Source organism: Haliotis cracherodii, unplaced genomic scaffold (genome assembly GCF_022045235.1).
Source record: "Haliotis cracherodii isolate W230 unplaced genomic scaffold, xgHalCrac1.p SCAF_8, whole genome shotgun sequence".
NCBI lineage: Eukaryota > Metazoa > Mollusca > Gastropoda > Lepetellida > Haliotidae > Haliotis > Haliotis cracherodii.
Window position 1 is genome coordinate 30,349,027 of NW_027266341.1, and position 25,440 is coordinate 30,374,466.

Sequence of the window (25,440 nt, forward strand, 5' to 3'; positions counted from 1 at the left end):
TGAACTGTGATCATGTTCATCCAGCAGAGTCACGTCAGCCTTGTTTGATACGAGGAGATCAAACAAACTTTTGTGTCCTTTACAAGCTGCTATCATGACTGGTGTATGCCCAGGATGTCCTCTAGTATTGATGTTAGAGGGTAACAAGACATGTTGTACTATAGCTGTGTTACCTCCAATACAGGCATGATGGAGTAAGCTATTACCATGGTTATCCAGCAGTGTCAGGTCAGCCTTTTTTGATACGAGGAGATCAAACACACTTTTGTGTCCTTTACTAGCTGCTGTCATGACTGGTGTACGTCCATGTTGTCCTCTAGTATTGATGTTAAAGTGTAACAAGACATGTTGTACTATAGCTGTGTTACCTCCAATACAGGCAAGGTTGAGTAAGCTACTACCATGGTCATTCAGCAGTGTCAGGTCAGCCTCCTCTAATACGAGAAGATCAAACACACTTTTGTGTCCTTTATAAGCTGCTACCATTACCGGTGTATGGCCATCCTGTCCTCTACTATTGATGTTGGAAGGTGACACAACATGTTGTACTATAGCTGTGTTACCACCATAACAGGCAAGATGGAGTAAGCTATAGCCTTGGTCATTATGCAGTGTCAGGTCAGTCTCATCTGAAAATAGGATATCAAACACACTTTTGTGTCCTTTAGAAGCTGCTACCATGACTGGTGTACATCCATCTTGTCCTCTTCTATTGATGTTGGAAGGTGACACAACATGTTGTACTATGATTGTGTTACCACCATCACAGGCAAGATGGAGTAAGCTATCACCATGGTCATTCAGCAGTGTCAGGTCAGCCTCCTCTGATGCGAGGAGATCAAACACACCTTGGTGTCCTTTATAAGCTGCTAACATGATTGGTGTACATCCATAACTTCCTCTAGTATTGATGTTAGAAGATGACACGATGTCTTGTACTATAACAATGTTACCACCTAAAGATGCATAGTGTACTACTGCATTCCCGGACTTGTCCTTAATGTTCTTGTTTGATATTGATTTCAAAATCTGGTAACAGTCATTGGATCCTGCGTTTGCTGCTTCCATGAGTGGAGTCATGCCTTCATCATCTACGGAGTTCATTACAACAGTCTTAAAGAGGTCGCTGTTGTGTTCTTGTAACACATTTAGTATCTTCTGCTGTCCTGTCCTGCACGCTTTATGTATGATGGTCTTGTAATTTCCAGCAGTAGTGACTGTATCGCCACCTTCTCTTAAGAGATACAAAAGTGTTTCAGAACTTCCATGCACAGCAGACAGCAAAAGCAGGCGATGCAAGGTGATACCAACGACTGGATGTTCACATCTAGAGAAAAGCCACTTTAACAATGTCACATTGTTTTTAAACACACAACCTTCAAAGGATTCTGTGATTTCTATTTGTGTAAATTTTTCACCAGTTTCTTTTTCAATACCTTTGGCAAACTTTGAACTATGTCCAAGTACAGTCCAATATAAGATACTTCTCCCCATGTCTCTTTTGTGAAACCAACTTTCTTCCATGGATTCATCAGGCTGGAGCTTTTCAAGAAGTTGGAGAACTATTTTGTCTTGCCGGAGAATGGGGTGTGTCACTGATTTGGAAAAATGCCCATCTTTTATTGATTTTGCAAGCCGTGTGGTCAGAATGTCATAGTAACTTTCTGAGATGTAGATGACATGAAGGTGTTCATCAATCTCGGTTTCTGATACTGGCCGGGGTTGTACTCTCTCATATATGAAGTTGTCACTGCAATGAGTCAGCACAAATGTTGGGCTGATGTCATACAACGCACAAGCACAGGCATCATAGATCGAAGAGTGGGCAAATCCTACAGTATCTCCGCTTGTGAAGAATGTTCCCCTGAAGCCCTTTGCTGCTTCGTATATTCCTGCACGTGAAGCTTTTGGGAACAATTCTAACACAGTTCTAATCATATTGTCCAGTGCCTCGTCCTTTCCTGCCGATTCCAACTTGGCCAAATCTAACTTCTCCTCACACAGTAGCATAAGAACCAATATGGCTGATCGATCAGTTTTTGATCCCAGTAAGCTTTTAAGTTCTAATCTAAGATAAAGCAGTGGTTCCTTGAAAAAGTTCATCATATGTTTGGAAAAAGATGAAAATTCAAAAAATAGTTTACAAGTAAGTGGAAATCCAAACACAGAATCGACGTCCCACGGGGCGCATTGTACCATGTCTTCAAAATCTTTGTCATTTTCATTACCTTCATGAGAACACTTTTTGTGGAGGTTCCTATGTTTCTCAAATATTGCTTTCTTCTCTTCTTGAGTATATCTTTGTTTCGTTTGTTTTGTTATATCCACCACTGTTTGTCCCTTGAACAACGAGAACCCCTCATACTGCATCTGGGCAAGCCCATCATGGAAGTTGTAGGTCTTGGATGTGAACACAACACGGATATCCTTCGAAGGTTTTTGTGCTGGGTCAGAAACTCCACTAGCCTCCTTTTCACCTCTTTTCTTAGCTGGATGATTTCTGAGTGAATGTTGTTTCCTTAAATCCTTCTTGCATCGCTGTAAGTGAGGAAGAAGCTTACTCAAAAATAGTTTCAGTTGGGAAACATCTGTAGATAGTCCAACCGATCCAAACATATCGTCTATGATAAGAAATACTCTAGGTGATGAACTCAAGAAGCTATCCAAGTCAAACTGATCAATCCTGTCCACAAACGCCAGCTTGTACCCGTTTCTTCTGTACTGTGAGCCCAACATGAGAGCTGTCGTGGTTTTCCCTTCTCCTGAAGCACCACAGATGGTGACATGGCCAAGTTCCTCCAAGTTTCTTTTTGCAGTTCTAAAGGCATTAGCTTCAACAAAGACTTCTTCTGCGTCACTTATTTGTAGGTCAAGGGTAGCTTGAAATGAAAACAGAAAATCATTATATCTTTCATGCAAGTAATACAATTAGAGATGTTAATGATGTGTCGTTTTCAAACTACTTTGTTATAAATAATAGGAAGGGACTGCCATATGAGAAAGTGTTTTGGTAAGAGAGTGTTCGGCAATCCCAAAATCTAAAGTAGGCAACAGCTTCTGCCAGGACAATCCCATAATCCCAAATGGTGCCAGACTCGCAAGTTGCTTTAAGTACTATTGGTATTCTAAAGAAGGATTGTTCCACGAATCCACTCCAAACCAACAGTAGACATAACAAATGAATATCTCTAGATGAAATAAGTAAGCTCATATAGAATATAGTTTCTGCAATTGATTTTGTAATTTTCATTGCTTGGAAGAACATTTAAAATTTGTTTGTCTATTAAATGGTGTTATGGCCACTAGCACATTATTTAACAAATATCGACCCCATTTTGACTGAAATAATACTTTGATATATCCTTGCATCTCCCAAACAGATTGAATATCTATCTATGTTTTCTTTATGTTTTTCTTAACTATTCAGTAAATTTATAATATTGTTTCTCAAGTTCCTTTTTCCCTATTCACTGACGTGTACATATGACGAACCAGACATGAAGGTTAAAATATCTATTAGTATGTAGGTTTGAAGGATGTAGGCGTGTGTCACAAAATGGACAATAGAGAAGATGAACCTTTTGAATGTCCAACAGAGTGTGTAAATTCGGTGTGTGTGTTGTTGGCAAATATAGAATGCACAAATTGTAAACCCATTAAACCTAGTCTGTCCCAGTCAGCTGTCATCCAAAGTATGGATGCCCTACGTGAAACATTAGTACTTGATCCCACTGACAAGGCCGCAATTTAACGTTACCGCAATATGTAAGCATCCCGTCATTTCTTGTTAGATCAGAGAACTTGGTAAAAGTGACATATATATAACACGACATATAAGACCAGTATGTCCACTGGGGAAGAAAGTTCATAAAACCACACAACAGAAGCATCAACTTCTGGCTTGACTTTAGAACTTGAAAAAAAGTCCATTCAGCTTTTGTACTGGATTCCAAAGGTCCATAAACATCTGTACAGATTATGTTCAATTACATTCATTGAATCTTTTCTGAAAACCTCGATGTAAAACTTTGGTCTGCAAGTCCGCTGGGACGTTACATCCACTAACTGAATCAGATATACTGGCACAATAGAAGTTGGCTAGGGGATGATTTCTAACATTCAAAAATACTGTCGTTTTTTCAGCAGTAACATGGTATAGGACACTGTTTCAAGAAAGCTGATCCTCTCTCATTCCAGACACTCTCTCATACAGCGCCATGGTCTTATCACTTTGTCCATCCTAGTTCTGCACGTTAAGGGTAATCGGGATGTTGTGACATTGTCAAGTTGAAAAACAGACATTCAATTTATGATGAAATTGACATTAAATCATAAATTACATATATAGAATAATAAACGACCTATGGGGAATAACCGATTATCTGTCCCGAGTGTATAAATGGTGTTCTTACAGCATTCTGTCAAGGGGTAAAGATAATCTGTAATTCCGAGTTTAGAGTAGGTTATTCTCTATATTACTAATTGTTATTTTAAGAGAGAACATGAAGAAACACATATAACACTACAGACAAATTTCACTGAAGGCATCCTATTGTTCAGATGACTTAATGAAATGAATTTGTGACGTTAACAGTGGATGATGTCATATGGTTTGGTTGGTTGGTTTGTTGTTTAACGCCGCACTCAGCAATATTTCAGCTATATGACGGCGGTCTGTAAATAATCGAGTCTGGACCAGAAAATCCAGTGATTAATATCATGCGCATCGATCCACGCAATTGGGATCCATGACATGCATCAAGTCAGCAAGCCTGACCACCCGATCCCGTTTACGACAAGCATAGTCACCTTTTACGGCAAACATGGGTTGCTGAAGACCTATTCTACCCCGGAATCTTCACGGGTCTGACGTCATATGGCTTTAATTGACGACTTAACATCGAAAATCGCTTAAATGCACATGTGCAAATATGGGAAAGTAATTACACAGGAAAATACAACCATTATGGGTAATATTTATATGTCATAGACTAGTTCACTTCTAGATTATAAATTATCATATGTTTTCTTTCCATACGTGTTAGCTCCAAATACACAACTAGAATAACCTGAATCATGGCTGACGGTGCCTACCTTCACCAACAGTCCCTGCAGGGGTCGGTCCAGTAAATATGTTCTGCGTCCCGACCACAGTGACGGCTTGAGGGACTCCACCTGAAAACAGTCCACAACGGTAAGGGATTTAACTGAATAAAGTATAGTTTGACAGAGAAAAATAAATTCAACAAAGAATTGACACCGTCCTGGTACTTTGGAAAAAAATCCTCTTTTCAACAGGATAGCATAATTGTGACAGAAGTATATTTTTAGGAGAGAAATAATATCTAAATAATATGGAATTCAGTTGCTGTTAATATTAACATGTCTCATCATTATAATGATGAACTACGTTTCTGACACTGCGGGAGTGCATACAAAAGGCTGTAAAGTACTGTATTTAGACATTTGTGAAGACCAAAACTAAGGTTTGACAACAATTTTAACATCGTTCAATATTAGTTACCTAAGTTTTGATACAGCGAATTCCCGAGAGTCAGAATAGCAGACAACTGAATGTTTACTGCCATATAATCATATAAAACAGTTCAGGGTTACTGGTATTTGTCATAAACTGCTATGAATATCGTTTGTCATGTCCTTTTCGACTGAAATTACCTTCAGCAATTTGGTTTATATAAATCTGAAAAAAATCTAGAGATTTACAGAAGTGTGGTGTATTAGGGGTATATTGTAAAGGGACCAATAATTTGTGACCCTCATGAAGTGGCAGGACATCACTGGTGGGTGCTACAATGTATCGGACATTGTGACTCAGTGTGTGCCTAAGTTCATGGCACGTCAATAGTGTAACACATGCAAAGGAGTCGTGACTATATCATAAACGCCTATTGAAGTCTCAGAATGCCTTCAAATGACAGACATATTTCCCGTAATCACTCGTACCTCGTGGGTTATTCTATAAATGTACCTCATTTGAAGGGTATATGTTTTACACGGGTCTCGTTGAATATCTACAAATTGTGATGGTGGTGCAAAAGGGGATGAGCATAATATTTTATTTACATGTTACAAAATATCTATTGTTGTGAAAAAGGTTTTTACCAAAAATTGCCCTTTCTTATTAATGTTAACAAGACCTTATAATTGTTTTACAGTCTAAGCCGAAAATAAAGTTACAGCTGCCAAGAGACCATACCATAAATAGTAGAACAAATGTGTCTTTCACCATATGATTGTATTGCCGTTATCTACAAGCAGTGAAAGGAAAACTTTTCATAACTACTTGAAGATCTGGGGTAGAATAGGTCTTCAGTAACCCATGCTTGTCGTAAAAGGCGACTCGCTGTAACCGTATCCCAATTGCGTGGATCGATGCTCATGATATCAATCACTGGGTTGTCTGATCCAGACTCGATTATTTACAGACCGCAGTCATAAAGCTAGAATATTGCTGAGCGTGGCGTTAAACAATAAACAAACAAACATAACTACTACATACAAACACAATAACATACCATCAACATGCTCATAAGTACCGATCATTTCTAATATGGAAGCCCCATGTCATACATGATTAATATATAGACCTGTGATTCTTCCATGTCACTCAACATGAATTTAATAAGCTCATAAGCTATAACTTTGTATGAACACCACTATTTTCCATGGTCAGGTGTATTTGTTATAAAACAAATCAATATTGTCATCATTCTGGCATTCCACAAACACGAAGTCTGGCACAGGATCATAAGGAAACTTCTCAAAGTCAAGTTCAAAAGTCTTCATCAATCTGACCTTAGCGTCATATGCCAGTGACCCATATGCCTTCTCAGTGCTCAATGAGTTGTGATTGGCTTCATGGCACGCAACCCGGAAGTGTTGTTGTGGAGATTTCTGGACAGTGTAGGTCATTAGGTCCCCATGGTTGTCATAACAACCGAGAAATGAGTGAGTGAGTGTATATTGTTTTACGCGACACCCACACATTTGAACTATACCGCTGAGGTCTGTAAGTAATTAAGGCTGGACCAGCCAATAGTTGATGGCATGTGACAGGCCAGTATCTGACTTTATGAAACAAATTAAAATCACAATTGTTTCACATACTTTGATGATGTGATTGCTAGGTGTTACTAAATCCCCGATTTGATGCAAGCAACATGAAATATACAATAACAAGAAGAGTGTGGGATCTAGTTAATAGTGTTTAACAGTCTCGAAGCCTTTTCAGCGTATTGTCAATAAGGGTTTGATTCACTCTAATATCTCAGACTGCCATGATCTTCAATAGGCTGATGTTCTAGGGCAATAATATAGACAACCTGATTTCGTCGTCGGGTAGCCTAATGGTTAAAGCGTCACGGCGAAGACCCGACATGAGTACAATGTGTGAAGCCCATTTCTGGTGTCCCAAAGAGAAAGTGTTTTGATAGGTATGTAACAAAAGCAAGCGACAATACGTAGAAAAGGGTATAGATGATATTGAAAAGCTTTGCGATTCAGAACAAGTTGACTTCAAGAAGAACATTGGAAATTAGGTGATGGTAAATGTCACACATCAAAAGCAGAAGTAAGGATATTAAGGTACATTATTGAAAACGAAAACGAAAAATAGTTTATTTCACATCAATTTAAATGGCATTATATTACAAATGATAAGTGTTGAGAGTTCTCCTTTGTTTCACGAAGACAAACTGATCAATCAGAACTGTTTTAACCATGACAAACATGACATTCAGAAGTGGAAAGTTGTAGTCTTGATTACATTAGGTAAATGAAACATCAATTTGCAAGCACTATCTGAGAGAGTGTTATCAGATGGTAATAATTTTCACCAGTACGAGATCATACTGTAGTGTACATGCTCAGAGGATATTTCCCCAGTTAGCCTGTACATGTCGCGTACGCGTTGAATGTTATAACTTAGGTACGCCAATATGTTTAATACATTTTAAAGTACATGTTCCAAGAGTATTGTTTTCTCAAAGCTCCTATTTCTGAACAATATAACAATACAGACTGAACCATTTAGTGAAAAACGTTTAAGCTGACAATTGATAAGCAGTTCTAAAAAGTCTATTTGAGAATTTTGTTTGAACCACTGTATACATGACCCTCAATGCCTGATTTAAACACAAAAACATGGGTTTACCTTATTGGACGACAGTTTACACACTATTAGATCCTTTGTCTTATCTATATGCACTTTGAGTTCACATTTATAACATTTTTCTTCAAATACGGGTAAACATTTTCTTACGTTGGCGCTTCATGATGAAAACTCCACTTCTTGTGTCTTGATAATTTATAATCAAAGATGTCGCCTATATCGTTGAAAGCTTTTCAAATATGGCAAACACTTTACCAATTGATGTCACAGCTTTAAATAAATATGAATGATGACGCAGCGTATGCCCAAAAGTGGCCAAATAGAGAAGATAAACTTGTAGAATGCTTTTCAGAGTGGGGAAATTCGGTGTTTGTGTTGTTTTCATTGGTAGAATGCACCAATTAAAACCAAATATAACTATTCTGTCCCAGACAGCTGTTATCCAAAGTCTGGATGCCCTACATGACAGGTTTATACTTTCCACTGTGTGAGCATCATTGCCTTACTTGTTTGATCAAAGAACTTGTCAAAAGTGACATATAATGCCACATATAAGACCAGTTATGTAAGCTGAAAACCCCCACAAAACAGTTGCATCAATTTTGGCTTGACTCTAAATCCGGAAGACAAGTCCATTCCGGTTTTGTACTTGATTCGATAGCTGCATAACAATCCGTACAGAGTATATTCAATTACATCCATTAAACAAAATCGGAAAACCTCGATGTTAACATAGATATGCAAGTCAACTGGTACAATAAGGACATCGGTAGGGTGAGAGATCATATGATTGAAACATACTCTCCTGGCTGGTTGTCAAATGGGATGAGACACTCTCTTAGAGGAAGAAAAGAAGGCGAATGCTCTCTCTCCATACACTCTCTCAGACACTGTCATGGACTGATTACTGTGTTCATTCAAGTTCGCCGAATAAGGTATGATCAAGTTATTACGGAATTAACTTAACATCATAAAAGGAAATATACTCTGTCAAAATATAAATTACAAAAGTTGTAAAATCGTAAATATCTGCTGATATCCTTACAATATTAATACAAAAATTGTTTTCTTCATTAATTGGGATTGATTTGAAGGGGGAAAATGATGTACTGCACAAATTTGGTGAAAAGACAAAAAACACAACAATGTGAGTCCTGTGTGACGCTATGATTGACACAAAGTTACGCAGAACGACGACGGTTGTTATCTGCATTTCTGACAAATTCTCTTCGTTACATTGGAAAACATAAAAACAAATAACAGTACGCAGATTGTCTGATTGTTTCTGATTACTTACATGACACATTTATGTATATACCATCCCTCAATCAACGAGAATCCTCCTCTGAAAATCCCGCGTACTGTTGTCAGTGAACCTGCCATTTGGTAGAAGTCGGTCACCGGCAGTGATGTCATACGGTAGTAAACATTGTTGTACATATTTGGTAATTTCTTTGAGGTGAATGTTTTAAATCGGCACCATGCGGGTTCTTTGATCTCATCTAGTTTGCATTATCATCATTGCCTTTGTAATACACAGATGGTGGAAACGTTTAGGTTTGAGTGTACGGTCACATTATTTGTGAATAGTAAGCAGTACATCGGATGACGACACTCATGACCGTTGTGTTATGTATTTAAGCGTCACTGGGATCATGACAACAGAAAAATGCATCGATTCGATGCTAAAAAGGTGAGATTTTAGCGTGTGTAAGAAACAGAATACTGCAATCGTGCCTGTCAGATACCATTTGTCTTACGTGTTGTTTCAAAAAGTATCTAACGGGCGAAAGAGAACTTGTTAGATATGCTTTGAAACAACTCGTAAGATAAATGGTATATGACAGGCACTCGTGTAGTAATCTCTATTTCTTACACATAACGTGATATTTGTCAACACTATCCATTATGGCGGAAAGAGCACTTCGGCGTTCGTGTTTGAATATTTTCCAAAACATTCTAAACGATTCCAGGTTCCTCGGCGACGTTTCAGAATTATCATTGGTGTTTTGGTCAAAAACAGATTCCCGTGATCATTAATGTTCTATTTTTGAAATCAATCCTTCGACTAAATGTCCATTATCCGTTAGATTTCTAAACACACAGTAGATCTAATTTTGCTTTGCCTAAAATGACAGTGGGTGATATCACAGAAGGGGGAATTTCCAACAGAATTCAAACTTTTAATGTGCGTGATGTATTTCGAATTATGATAGTCAACTTCGAAGTGAGGGTTAAAGAGGAGAGACATATATATCGTCGGATCATTTGTTTTCGGACATCAAACATTTATCGCGAATTACTCCCGCTATAATGAGGGTTGTGGTGTCAACAGACATTGTAAATACTCAGATGATGGCTTCATTTTTAGATAAAGCTGTCTTGTGAATGAGATGTTTTACGGTTCTTGTGATCAGCGAATGTCTCTATAGCGTCCGAAAACCCATAACACGGGAATAAAGCTATTTACACTCTAAAACTAGTACGTTCGACAGAGACGTAGGTGGACATTCGACTGAAGCACAAGCAACTTATCAATGACTTACGATCTGAAAAGTAGTCTGTCATAATCTGACCTCAGGTCATCACCATGGAGTAGCCAATCACTGGCATGGAATTTGATCTCATACAAATGTTTGATACCAGTTATCTCAAATGGGTGGCTCCAGACATTCTTTCTTTTTGTTTGCATTAATATCATCATCACCTTGATAATCTTCGGATATGGCGGAAACCTTTTTGTGTAGGGTCACATTATTTATTAGTAGTAAGCAGTACATATGATGACGTCACTTATGACAGTGGTGTTATATATTAATGCGCTACTGCGATCATGAGAACAGACAAAATGCATTGATTCGATGCTAAAAAGGTGTGATTTTAGGGTGTGTAAGAAACAGGTTACTGCACTCGTGCCTGTCAGATACCATTGATTTTACAACTCGTTACAAAGCTAAATTAGACCCGTGAAGATTCCGTGGTAGAATTGGTCTTCAGCAACCCATGCTTGCCGTAAAAGGTGACTATGCTTGTCGTAAGACTCGACTTACGGGATCGGGTGGTCAGGCTTGCTGATTTGGTTGATGCATGTCATCGTATCCCAACTGCGTGGATCGATGCTCATGATGTCAACAAGAAAGAAGTGAGCAAAGCTCACATACCCCCGTTATCCCTGCTGGTCAACAACAAATAGTAAATAGTTTGTTAATTAATGAAATATTACATATTTCTAACTGATAAAAACTAAGATTGAGTTCCAGTGACAATTGAACCACCCCCCCCCCCCCCCCAATCTCCCATGTTACCAGTGTTCACTACGAGGAAGTAGATCACCATGAACACCTTTGAATAAAAAATTGATTGAGGAGTTACATAAGAAGAATTACCAAAAGGATAAAAAATTGTTGATGTAAAAACACATAAAAAATGGAACAATATCATATAAGAAAATCAATAAATCAATAAATTCCATCAAGCCGTAACAGATATGGTAAAGAATTCATAAATTCAAACTATCACAAAGCACAGATACTTATGATGATCTACATGTGTGGAAACAATTTTGGAAAATATATTAGCTATACTAAACCAATCAAAATTTCTAAATTCCATCAACAGCAAAAGAGAAAACTTTCGGAATCTTATAAAAGATGAAAAACAATCATAGCGGTTAATGTAGCAAGTTTGCTGAAGCTAGGATACATAATATTGTAAACATGGATCGTACAAAAACTCTACCCAAAATTTATGTTTCACCATGATACCATGGAAACGGCAAAAATAAAAAAAATCAGAAACTTCAAACTAGCAAAAGGCACAAGTACTCATTGTGGTTAATGTGTGTAGAATGTTTGGTGAAGCTAGGGTGCATGGTTAGAAATATATGGGCCGTACAAAACACCGACCCTAAAAGTTTAAGTTTCTAATGTTTTCATGGAAACGGCAAAAATAAAAAAAATCAGAATCTTCAAACTAGCAAAAGGCACAAGAACTCATTGTGGTAAATGTGTGTAGCAAGTTTGGTGAAGCTAGGGTGCATGGTTAAAAAGTTATGGGCCGTACAAAACACCCCACCCTAAAAGTTTAAGTTTCTAATGTTTCCATGGAAACGGCAAAAATTAAAAAATTCAGAATCTTCAAACTAGCAAAAGGCACAAGTACTCATTGTGGTAAATGTGTGTAGCAAGTTTGGTGAAGCTAGGGTGCATGGTTAAAAAGTTATGGGCCGTACAAAAGCTCGGACGGAAGGACGGACGAACGGAACGCTCTATACCCCCGATTTACTTCGTAAACGGGGGTATAATTACTGGATTGTCTGGTCCAGACTCGATTATTTACAGACCGCCGTCATATAGCTGGAATATTGCTGAGTGCGGCGTTAAACAACAAACAAGCCAAACAAACCAACAGAGCTAAGTTGGTATTACACGGGAGCGAGTTCAGAATTTATTTATTACTCGTCATTTGTACCTATGTAAAAATCAGCTGATTGACTCCGTAAGTCGCTTCCCGAGTTCAAATCAGGTCATGAGTAAGTATACAAAGTCATGTAAATAGTCATCATCAAGTGCAACTATAATATCAACATTTCAGCAATTCCAATGGAGAAAACACCCGAAGACTCTTTTTTTCCACAACAAATCTACTTTAATGAACTTCCTGCGAAACTGCGAGGATGTTTCGAAAACAATAACAAAACAAGTTTAATCATTCATTGACAAGGCCAAGGTCACAACATCACATGACCGCAGGCAGGGGGATTCCCCCGATGACAGTCTGTTTTCAAACTTTCCATTACTGGAGATTCGTGTCTGATGACTTGTCAGCATGGTCAGTGCTCTGGTTAAGAAATTTTACTTTTATCACAGAATTGGTGATTGTACCGGCAAAGATAGAGCTGAGTGTGCGAGACTGGCTAGCTGTCATATTGAAAGTTTGGGATGGAGCAGAGACGGTCGACGGCTGGCAAGTCGGAACACAGAGCAGTGATTGTGAAGTGCAAGAATCACTAGGCCTGTCAATCAATGTACTGATGCGTTTGTGCTGCTCTTCAGAAATATTTGAATAGTTATTGACACTATGCACATTTCTATGGCCACTGAATTGCATTGTCTGAGTAGGTGGAACATTTTTCTCAGAAGGAAGTTTGGACAAGATACTTTCGGGCGGAATGACTCATCCACCGTTTGGTAGACTCAAGTTTTACATTTGCTGCCATATGCATGCATTTCATTATGGACCCAAGTTTGTTGATGCCAACATGTTGTCACTTAAACCAAGGATGTGTCGGAGCGGGAGCAGTTTTAGAATTTGTTGCCAAGTAGAAAGGTACGTCATGGCCACTAAAACCATTTGGTCTAAGGTTAGCATAGCGCTGATACGCAAGGACCGAGCAGCGATTGTCACCTGTTGTCCAAGCTTTTGGCGTGACAGCCTGAATATCCCGGATGTTTACACCAGTGCGTGTTATGGTTTGCCGCTCATCAAACTGCAGATACTCCATGCCATTTCCATCTTGATTTAACATCACGGCTCCCCAGCGCATATTTCTATGGGGAGTAACGCTGCGCAGTCCAAAATGTGTAGTGTTATGCCACCAAAGTAGACTCGGGAGTTTCCAGACCTAATTCCCCGGATTTCCATAATGTGTCTATGTCGTTCTGACTTAGGGACCAATCACATGATCTATTTATTGAAACAGGCAGATATGAAGGTATTGCAAGAGAACACAGACTTTGTAGGATTTGTAAAACTGATTGTACTGAAGATGAATATCACTTTTTTATGTGTATGTCCAGTGTATGAAGATTTAAGAGCAAAATATCTAAATAACTATTTCTACCGCAACCCATTGTAAATTAATGACTTGTGATTGTACAGAGACTATTAGAAATCTATCAATGTTCATTTATCATGCCATGAAACTAAGAAAATGTATAAATTTGTAACACGCCCCACACATTGTACTATAGGCCTTTGGCCTCATAAGTACCATGAATAAAGATTAAGGTATTTCATCCCCCTTTTGAGGCACAGGCACAATATAGAAAAAGTCATCTTTGAATAGATCATTAAGATCATCAAACAAACTGTAGTCATTATCAACAAAGGTGGGTGGGGGTAACGTGGCCGAAACTGTCTCCGGAATTCGTTGCATTGGATAGCGAGGTAACCTGTTTCATGGAACCATCATCCAGTTTACCGTTGAACATGCTCTATGTCCCTAAAGGTTGAACAACCGATAGCACCCGTCCCTTCAGTTGACCATCAATTTTGACACAATCATTTACTTTTATAGCTTCAGTTGCCATTGTGATAAGATCATTCATTTGACTATAGATTCATCGTCTTTAATTTTCATGTCGTTTATTATTTCTAATTAATGAATATTTTCTCATCCGTAATATTTAGAACATATTACTTTTTCGATTTCATAATAATTTATGTGAACAAAAAGTATTTGTAATCACGCCCTGGTGAGAATCGGTACATTTTGACAGTAGCCATTTTGTTTGGTCATGTGATGTGGCCGTCCAAAAATAGTTCTGTGTGCACGTGATGTTACTAAACAATGTGTAATACCGCTGTATGTGTATTAAACGGGTGATCACTTCACGGATGAGTAATAACTATATAATACTAAACAATCTCCAATATAATACCAATTTCGCTTTGTAACAGCAAGTTTTAGGATCAATTGTATCTGACAGGCACGAGTGCAGTAACCTGTTTCTTACACACCCTAAAATCGCACCTTTGTAGCATCGAATCAATGGCGATGATGATATTAATGCAAACAAAATAAAGAACACGCTGGATGCCGAGTTAAAAGTTTACACCTCAAAGAAATTACCAAAAATGTACAACAATGTTTACTTCCGTATGACATCACAACCGGTGACCGACTTTTACAAAATGGCGTGTTCACTGACAACAGCACGCGGGATTACCAGAGGAGTATTCTCGTTGATTGAGGGATCATATACATAAATGTGTCCCGAAAGTAATCAGAAACATTCTGACATTCCTCGTATAGTTATTTGTTTACCATGTTTTCCAATGAAACAAAGAGAATTAGTCAGAAATGCAGATACCTACTGTCGTCGTTGTGCGTGATTTAGCGTCAGTCATGGTGTCACACAGGACGGAAACTTTTACAGTTTCTGTTGAATTTACCACATCATTGTAATGTTTATGTGTACCCAGCCTCGACTACGACGAAATAGTCTTACATCATATAACTGTGCCAATGACTACAATAATTCTCAGATGAGAATAACCATGTACGTCAATAAGACCTCATGCCTGGCTGAGTGTGTTGGGTTTAACGCTGCTTTTAACATTATTCCAGTTATATCAAGGTATGGACAGCATGACTGACAATCAAGACTTTAATTGTAACCATTGTAGTGTACAGGTAGAACATTCAGGAGGAAATTTTCATCTTTGTTGACTAGATTTTTACTGGCAGTGGCAGTACCTAGTAGGGCTGGGACGGGTAACTCGGGTACTCGGGTCGTGTAGGTAAAGGACTATCTGGACCCATGGTTCTTCCTGACTACTACGCCCATTCCTTCTGACTTTTAAGGGGCGGTCGGGTAGCCTAGTGGTTAAAGCGTTCGCTCGTCACGCCGAAGACCCGGGTTCGATTCCCGACATGGGTACAATGTGTGAAGCCCATTTCTGGTGTCCCCCGCCGTGATATTGCTGGAATATTGCTAAAAGCGGCGTAAAACCATACTCCGTCAGTCAGTCTGACTTTTAAATGTTTGAATAAAAATAAAACTTCAGTGTCATTTTATACATGTATCTAAACACATTTTACCAGAGCTACGGTCAAACTTTTCCCAATGGGACAGTTTGTACCTACCTCTTGAGACCTACAGCGGGTACCCGAGTAGGGTCGGGTAATAGGGGGGTGGGTACCCGGGTAATAAATTTGGACTCTTCCCAACCCTAGTACCTAGGGTCCAAACTGTTGAAGATCAGCAACGTCTTCGATGCCAGAAGCATCCCGCCATGGTAGCATTTATGATGCAGAGTCAATGTAGAGACGACTGCACACGTCTCATGCCGATTGTTGGTAATGGGAGATGGTAAATGTGCATCAGTTTAAGCGTGGAGAAGGTAGTATGGAACCAAAAGGCGACTGCCACGGGGTGGACAGCAGCTGTAGAAGTACATTGTGCTGGGAGTAGTTGTCTACATCAGTCAAGGACCGCTCAGGATTTCAGGACTAAGATGGCGGCACATCCGTTTCCGGTGGCGTGCGCCTCCAAGATGACGTCCCATCCGTTTCCGGTGGCGCGCGCATCCAAGAGGGCGCCCCATCCGTTTCCGGTGGCGTGTGCACCTCAAAGAGGGCTGCGCCTCCGTTTCCGGTGGCGTGCGCCTCCAAGAGGGTGTCGCAACGGTGTCCGGTGTCGTGCGCACCTCCAAGAGGGCGTCGCCTCCGTGTCCCGTGGTGCGTGCACCTCCAAGAGGACGTTGCCTCCGTTTTCCGGAGGAGGAGGAGGAGGAGGAGGGAGGGAGGGAAGGGGGAAAAAAACCCCAGGGAAGCGGTCGTAAAAGGTGAACAAGAAAAGAGTTTTGTTGTTGTTGTTGTTGTTCTAAACATAGACGTGTTGGTGGTGGTGAAGGGAGGGTGGTGGTGAAGGGAGGGAAGGAGGAGGCGGGTTCATGGTGTGGGGGTTTGAGGGTCGTCAAAGCAAAGGATGAAAGCGTTCTTTCGGGAGAGATGGGTGGCCCTGAAAAGGGCCGTTTTGAAGAAGATGACTTCTTTACATGCAGGTGCACGCAACGGTACAAAGGCACGGGTGGACAGTCATTTGGCGTCTTACAGGACACCTATTGGTGTGCGTTAAACGACGCATGTAGGTGTCCTTCAGCACAGTGCTGCAATACACGCATTTGAAAGTCCGATCCCATGCCCTTGTACCAAGGGCGTACACGGGCAGGCACCCTTGGCATCTACCACATTGCCATGATGGAGACAATGGTGGGGATGTTATTATCTTAGTAGAAATCAGTTCCAGATCCCAGTTTTCAGACATGTTGTTGCTGTTGCTGCTCATGATGATGATTTCTTTTTACAAGTGGCACTGATTCACTTGAATCCACACTTGTTTTATAGGAGAGCCACTGACACCCTGCTTCCTGGTTGGTTCCCCAGGCAGCAGCTCCGATTGGTTCGTTCCGGTGCCTGGCCTGCACCTCGGTTTTCCAAAACGGACCGACCCCTGTGTTTCTTTTCCATAGGAAATGGATTTTTCCATGGGAGAGAAAGCACAACCCCGGTTCGACCATTCAGAGCCCAGCGTGGTCCGAGCGCCGACTCTGATTGGTCGACAACCCAGGCTTCTGATTGGTCCGATTTTGATCCGTTTTTTTTCTTGGATAGCCTTGTTTTTTTTTTAGGTAGACGGTCGTCTGAATGCTAAAGGTGGACCGTCATAGGTAGGCATGAACGTGGGGGAATGTCTTCAAACAGACGTTAACGTTGATCCATAGAATGATGATACCATGCCTACGCGATTACGTCATGTTGCCAGACACACGTGGTGTTTCACGCGTGTTGTCAGGCAAAACGTGATGTCATGTGTTTGTGTGACTACAAACGTTGATTAAGTATTGAGATGGATAGAGAAAGATCGATACACATGCGTGACGTTTGCACACGTGATGTACTTCGTGTCGTGTACTTCAAATTATTATTAATATTATTTAATGATACCGAGGTGTTGACACTCGTGTAGGTCTACAGACGTACTTTGACACGTGTTTTCATGCACACGTGTTGTTTGACTCGTGTCTCCATTCACACGTGGTGTACTACGTGTCTCTATTTATATATTTATATATATTTATATCTATTTATTTTATTTTGAGACGTACCATGGTGGTGTCACGCGTAGACGTATGCCTCCAAGAGACCTAGGGATTGTTTTGGATTGTGGGTTTGGCAAAGCAAAGGATGAAAGTTGTCTTTTGGGTGAGATGGGTGGCCCTGAAAAGGGCCTTTTGGGGAAGAAAAAACTTTTCTGCTGCTGTCCAAGAAGAATCATCATGTCCAAGCTTATGACAAGACAAGGATCGTCGAAGCGGTACTTGTAGCCATCTGGGTATGTCATCTGGGTGCCCTACGTGACACCACTTGTGGGTCCAACAAATAAAATAAAATAATTTTAACAGGAACTTGAACGGGAACTTGAACGGGAACTTGAACAGGAACACAGGACACGGGAAACGTCCTCCTAGGCAGCCGACCGTGCTACGTTATTCGTGTACCTCTGTTTCTCTTCGCAGAGATAGTGTAGCTGTAGCTTCTTCTTGTGTTTCACCAGACCTGGTAGCTTGAGGTAGTCGCAGTCTGGGACCACTTGTGATGTGCCGCCCAAGGATCGTCGTGGGACGCCCATTGTCTCAGCCGCACACCACATTGGAAACAGCACACACCATCGGCACCCTGAGTGTAGACAAAGCCCGCATGGGCCATCTCTTCAGCAGTCTGATACATTTGCGTTGGCCACGCCTCAAACGAAGCGAGCCTTCTTTCAAAGCGTAGATAATAGTGCGATGGCGTGTGACTGAGCAGTGACATCGCATCCTCAGCATGCGTACTCTTACTCCAACATCCACGAGTATCTGCACTACCCATCACCACATCTCCGTCACGAGTCGTCGTACCACTCTTCTTTGTTTCAGCCATTCTTGATTTTATAAAATAAATTTTACAAGTGACACTGACCCACTCGAATCCTCTCTTGTTTTATAGGAGAAGAACCGGATTGAAAATCGCTGCTTCCTGGTTGGTCCAAAACGCAACGCACTGATTGGTTCGTTCTGGTGCCTGGCCTGCACCTCGGTTTTCTAAAACGACCCGACCCTTGTGTTTCTTTTCCATAGGAAATGGATTTTACCATGGGAGAGAAAGCACAACTCGGCTCGGGTGCTGTCTTCTGATTGGTCGGTGCTGTCTTCTGATTGGTCGACAACCCAGGCTTCGGATTGGTCAGATTTCGATCCTGTTTTGGGGAAGGGTTGTCCATAAATCAGACGTTCAGTCCATCTTAGAGTACAGACGTTCATCAGACACGCATCGCTATCATGACGAGCAACCAAAGTACGCCCTATCGTTTGGAGAGGAAAGACACCACCTGCTCCAGACGGTTAAGAACTGCTAATCATATGTATTGTTTGACTTTCAACCCAGACTACTTGGACACCGTACCACTGGACTGCGTTCTCATGGAACTGCCAGCTTTATTTGACAGAGTGATCGATGACTTTTATCAACAGATGTCAGGTCAGAAGTGAGATCGTATTGGTCTAGGTATCGATCATCCCGCTTTGAACACTCCCATACGGATTCCCTTTTGTCGCTTTGAAGATCTCCATGGGCTTAATATTTTACATGCCGTGGAAAACGTCCAACAGTCCAACAAAGCCCTGAACATCGATGCCACCATGGTTGTGACTTTAGTACACATAGCAGATCCCGACAGGCTAGGATCGGGCAGTGGTGCTCCCCGACTGAAAGCCTTTTTAACACGCAAAAAGTGCATTGTACGGATGCCTCTACCAGAGACTGTTGTACAAGTGTGATGAGGCTCCACCCCACGCCACCGTGCTGCATGTATATCATCATGATCAACACTACGATGTCATCACTTCCATGCCAGCTTTTTATGGGTCTAACCATTACTGCGAACGCTGTGACCACCGTTACGACCATCCCGAAAAACATCCCTGCACCAAGGAATACCGCTGTCACCGCTGCCTCCACTCTAGCTATTGCGGACCCAAGGAAGAGCATGGGATCCCTTGCTTGACATGTCAACGTTGGTTCCCAAATCAACAGTGTTATACACGACATCTCCAGTCACCATCAGAGGGAAAACCCAGCGCCTGTCAATTGATTCACAGGTGCCCGACCTGTTTTCAGCTGGTCCACGTCTTGGAGACTCCCATGGCTCACCACGAGTGCTCAGATGAAGAACATCCCTGCTTGGTGTGCCGAGAACCCATGACCCCAGACCATCGTTGTTACATGACACCTCTCCGTGAAGAAAACGAGGCTGAGGAGGGGGAGGAAGAGGAAGAGGGGGAACAGGGGGGAGGAGGAACAACATCACCTACGAGACAATGTCCAATACATCTTCTACGATTTTGAATGCATGCAAGACTCCAGTATGCACTAGCTCCATTATCTAATGGAAACGGACCCCCATCTGCACCTCCAGCACGCCAGGAATGGAGGTGAAAAAGAGTTCACGTGTGGAGAGGGCCAACATCGGTACAGTGTGGATGGCTACGATCCAGCGACAGGCACCATCTACGAATTCCTGGGCTGTTTCTGGCATGGGTGCCAGGCCTGTCACAAGACCCAACGTGGAGAACCTCATCCCGTCCTGGGCACGTCGTTGGGAGCCCATTATACCGACACCAACTACCGCTTGAGTCTCTTGACTCAACGCCCTGAGGTGAAACGGAGTTTACAAAAATGCAACAGGGGGACTCCGCTCTGCATGCTTTCTTGCAGGGGTCCCAATGTATCGACGTCCCTGGGCCGCTCAACCCTTGCGACGCCTTCTATGGAGGACGCACCAATGCCACACGATTATGCTACGAAGCCCAAGAAGGTGAAACCATCAAGTACATCGATATTTGTTCCCTTTATCCATACATTTGTAAGACCGGAGCATTTCCCACGGGACACCCGACCCTTCTCCATCAACCACCTGTGGACATGTTGTTTGAACTGAAAGGCCTGATCCAATGCCGTGTCCTACCCCTGAAACGACTCTACCATCCGCCTTACAGATCGGGTGGCAAACTGCTCTGTCCTTTGTGCCGTACGTGTGCCGATACCAGGTCAGACTCCCCCTGCGAGCACACGACCGAAGAGAGGTCATGGGTGGGCACGTACGCCACCGTAGAACTCCAGGAAGCCGTGAAGAAGTATGATTACCAGGTGCTTCAGATCTACGACGTATGGCATTTTGACACCTTTGCAAAGCATGACCCCGACACCCAGCAAGTAGTACTCTTTGACACTTATATCGATCGTCATTTCAAGAAGAAGCTCGAAGCCAGCGGATACCCCGAAGGCTGTACGGATCACGACGCTTACATCCAGGAGATCTGCGACAAAGAAGGCATTGGGTTGGACAAGGACCGCATCGAAAAAAATCCAGGACGTCGCACGATTGCCAAGAAGCAACTGAATTCGTTCTGGGGCAAGTTTGGACAGTCAGAACATCTATATGAACGATCCAGTACAGTACTTTGCCTTGTGGAGGAATGAACGCAATACCATCGAGGATGTTACCGTTGTCAACGAACACATGGTGGAAGTGACCTATACCCAGCAGAAAGAATTCCAAACCCCTCATTCTCATTTCAATGTTGCCATCGCTGCTTGGGTCACTGCACAAGCACGTCTCAAGCTGTACGAGACCCTTGCCCTGGTGGGCCGCAGGGTCTTGTACTTTGACACGGACAGCGTCAGTTACATTCATCGACCCCACAACGCGAATCCAGAGCTGGGACATTCGTTGGGCGAGTTTACAGACGAACTGGACCGAAACACCATCAAGACGTTTGTGTCAGGAGGTCCCAAAAACTATGGCTATGAGTTAATGAACCCCAGACCCGATGTAACGCGCACGACCTGCAAAGTGCGAGGGTTCACTTTGAATTACAGAAACCAACAACATCTCAACTTTGACACCATGAAAGGGCTGATACTGGGATAACGGTCTGGGAAAGAGGGGGAGAAATCAGTTTGGATTACCCTCTTGTGACCCGACCCATCCGAAAAGACTACCGTGTACGACAAGCACGTCTCGTCTACGACGAAACCACAGGGCTGCCTGTAGACACGCTCCCCTTTGGGTACAGAGACGACTTTCTATAAATAGTTCATACCATTGGGGTATCACAGCGGATCGAAACTGAATCAACATGGACCCCTACAGAAAAAAACGGATCGAAATCTGACTAATCAGAAGCTTGGGATTTCGACCCATCAGAGGCCGCGCTCGGGCCATGGTGGGCTCTGATTGGCTGAAACGAGGTTGTGCTTACTCCCTCACACTACAAGCCTAACCCTATGGAAAAGAAACACAAGGGTCGGTCCAGTTTGGAAAAATTGAGACTCAGACCACACACCGGAATGGACCAATCAGAAAGCAGGACCTCCCTGCCTTTTAATACGACCAATGCTCTCCGGTCATTACTTTTCACTGAACGGACCAAGCAACAACATCGTCCCTCTGATTGATGTTCCTCACGTTGTGTTGGCTGTTGGCGTTTTATCTGGAAGAAACACGTGTTTGGAGAGAGTACCATCAAGTGTTGACACACATCCGTGAAGACTTGGAAAGAAAAAACAACGAACAGAAAATCCGGACATCATGTCGAAACGGTTGAATGCCAAGACACGGAGCGACATGGGTGGTAAAGGAAGCAGTGGAGATGGGAGCGGTGAAATGACTGCTGAACTGTGGGGTGAAGTGTACGACGTGATGTGTGCAAAGATAAAGACCGACAACGTATACGCCAAGTTACGTGCGAAGGCCGACGAAGTGATGTGCGACATGATACGTTCGAGGATAAGGCAATCGAAGGACCCCAAGAAAGTAGCACCGAAGACGAAGATAATGAAGACCCAGAAGATAAAAACAAGCAAACCAGCAGCAGCAGCAGCAGCTGCAGCGATTACCACCACCACAGCAGCAGCAGCAGCAGCAGACACCGAAACGAAGGGGACATCCTTTTTTAAACCTGCTACACCTGCAACGCCTGCAAAACGACGACCACGGAAGAAATTGTCTCTGAAGATCTCTCATCAAGAACAACTGTAAGTACCATGCTCTTCTTTGTCTCAGTCATTCTTGATGTGATGATGATGATGATGTCGATGTTGATCGTGAGTATGACTATTCATATGACTGAGTCTGTCCTATGATTGACAGGACCCCTGATGTCAGTTCAGCCAAGTCCGTGCTAGAACAGTGGTGGGAACAAACCCCTCGGGAGCCAACCTATTCACCGAATGCACCTGTGATGATGACGCCCGGTGACAGTGATGATCATGAAGCGCTCAAGCTGGCAACTCTCCCTTCCATGGATCTGGACACACCCACTCTGCTTGATGCTTCTTGGTCACCAGCATCACCGGAAGATGTCCTCTCCTCAGGTATGCCCATGGTTTGCGACGATGATGATGATGATGATGACAACGTTGACGACGATCCTTATGGAGAAGCTCAACTCACTCCCCTACAACGCGAATGTAGTACCTGCCGACACAACAACATGTTAAGATACATCAGCTGCAACAGTGGTCAAGTAATGTGCCATGTCTGTTTCAGGGAGGCCATACCTGTTCTACTGAGGACCAAACATGGTTGGGACCTGTTTGGGACTGTTTGATGGAGGACCACATGTTATGGTGACCCCATCTTCACTCGAAGAGCTTTACAACACATAAGCTGCAACAGTGGTCAAGTGATGTGGCATGTCTGTTTCAGGGAGGTCATAGACTGTACTTGTTTAACTGATGGACCTCTCACATGTTTGATGGAGGACCACATCTTATGGGCTTGAAGATAGAAGAGCTTGAAGATGGAAGAGGAAACGTTGTCGCGTTGTTGTTGTTGTTGTTGTTGTTGTAGGGACATGCAAAGCACTCCCTCCTCCATTGTCTTTTCGTATTTCCAATGTATCTGGTTGTGATTGCTCATTATTAAACAGTGATTGATTGATTATATAGTATAAATAGATAAAAGAGAAAGGCCATGCTTGAAAGATCAGCTGCCTGGTGTCAGTCATTCCAGTACAAATCACCACTACCACCGTGTGCCATGTCATGTGTCATGTCATCTATCATGCCGTGTGTCAGTCAGCCCAAACACAGGATGATGTCACGTGATGAGGTGGAGGAGGTGGAGGAGGTGGAGGCTAAGGTCATGACCTTCCATTGAAGGGGGTAGGGTGGAGAGTTTCATAAAAGCAGGCGAACCCTCAGACCTTCTTTCAGTGAAGTCACAGTTATCATGGAGCAAAGACGTTCTATGAATGCCATGTCATCCTCCCGAGATATTGTCACCGATTCCAAGTGGGAGTCTGAAAAGGCGGGAGAACAAGAAGCGAGAAAACGCCCACTCTTTATGGACGATACACTCTTGACTCACATGGCGACTCAGTGACATTCTGGAGATACCTTTTCCTTCTTACACCTTGTGTCATCCTTCTCATCCCAACTATGATTCATTTCAAGAACGTCTGAGGTCTTTTCAAACGTGGCCTAAACAGATGACCCAGACCCCTTATGACATGGCCATGGCTGGCTATTTCTATCCAGGACGAGGTGACCGTGTTATCTGTTATTGCTGCGGTGTGACACTCTGCCAATGAGAAGCCACAGACCAACCCTGGAAAGAACATCTGAAGCACGCCAAAGTCACCTGCGAATACTTGTGTGTGTTTTGTCCTGATGGAGAAGTGAACGAAAAATACAGACGTATTTGTCCCAAGAAGCACGGAAGAGAAGAGTTGAGTGTCTTGTTCACCCCAAGTGACAAAGTTTCTTTTTTTCAAAGTGTACAGACGTTCATACCCTCGTGGTCACCCCCGTGGTCACCCCTCGTGTTCACAAAAATCACAGGGATGTCCCCCCCCCCCCCCCCCCTCATCCTGTGACTTTTGTTTTGTTGTGTTGGTTCATGTGATCAGGGGGGATTAAAAAAAAAGTTGAACCCATAGTAGTGTTATGTTGTGTGTAGGATGAAGAAAAAACAAAACAGGATCGAAATGCACACCCCCATAAAAACCGGATCAAAATCGGACCAATCCAAAGCCTGGGTTGTCGACCAATCAGAGACCGCGCTCGGACCATGCTGGGCTCTGATTGGCCGAACCTGGGTTGTGCTTTCTCTCCTATGGTAAAATCCATTTCCTATGGAAAAGAAACACAGGGGTTGGTCCGTTTTGGAAAACCGAGGTGTAGGTCAGGCACCGGAACGAACCAATCGGGGGTGCTGCCTGGCGAACCAATCAGGAAGCAGGGTGTCAGTGGCTCTCCTATAAAAACAAAACAAGAGCGAAGCCACTCACACACTGCATTCTATGAAACCAACCATGCCAGCTCGATACAGTTGTATGAAGTGCCAGACCGACAGTCACAGTTACCTGTACTGCCCTGAAGTGACATGCCTCGAGTGTCACGCTCAAGGTCACCGTCACTATGTCTGTCCGAAGATGAACAGTCAAGAGAAGCAGAACCTGGGCCCCTGTTACAACTG

General features: G+C 42.5%; 2 protein-coding genes across 2 annotated transcripts in view; one reads left to right on the top strand and one right to left on the bottom strand.

The window, feature by feature from the left end:
- Positions 1-25,440, bottom strand: part of LOC139450049 (serine/threonine-protein phosphatase 6 regulatory ankyrin repeat subunit B-like) — a 42,382-nt gene that overhangs the window by 2,568 nt on the left and 14,374 nt on the right. The window contains exons 2-4 of the mRNA XM_071231683.1: positions 5,095-5,175; positions 894-2,879; positions 153-308 (exon numbers count right to left, since the gene is read on the bottom strand). Of these exons, the coding sequence (XP_071087784.1) occupies positions 153-308; positions 894-2,879; positions 5,095-5,175 (2,223 nt within the window). The remainder of the gene's footprint in view (positions 1-152; positions 309-893; positions 2,880-5,094; positions 5,176-25,440) is intronic.
- Positions 22,549-23,743, top strand: LOC139450199 (uncharacterized). Its single transcript, XM_071231875.1, has 3 exons — positions 22,549-22,993; positions 23,100-23,512; positions 23,672-23,743. The coding sequence occupies exons 1-3, from the start codon at positions 22,549-22,551 to the stop codon at positions 23,741-23,743; spliced, it is 930 nt and encodes a 309-aa protein (XP_071087976.1).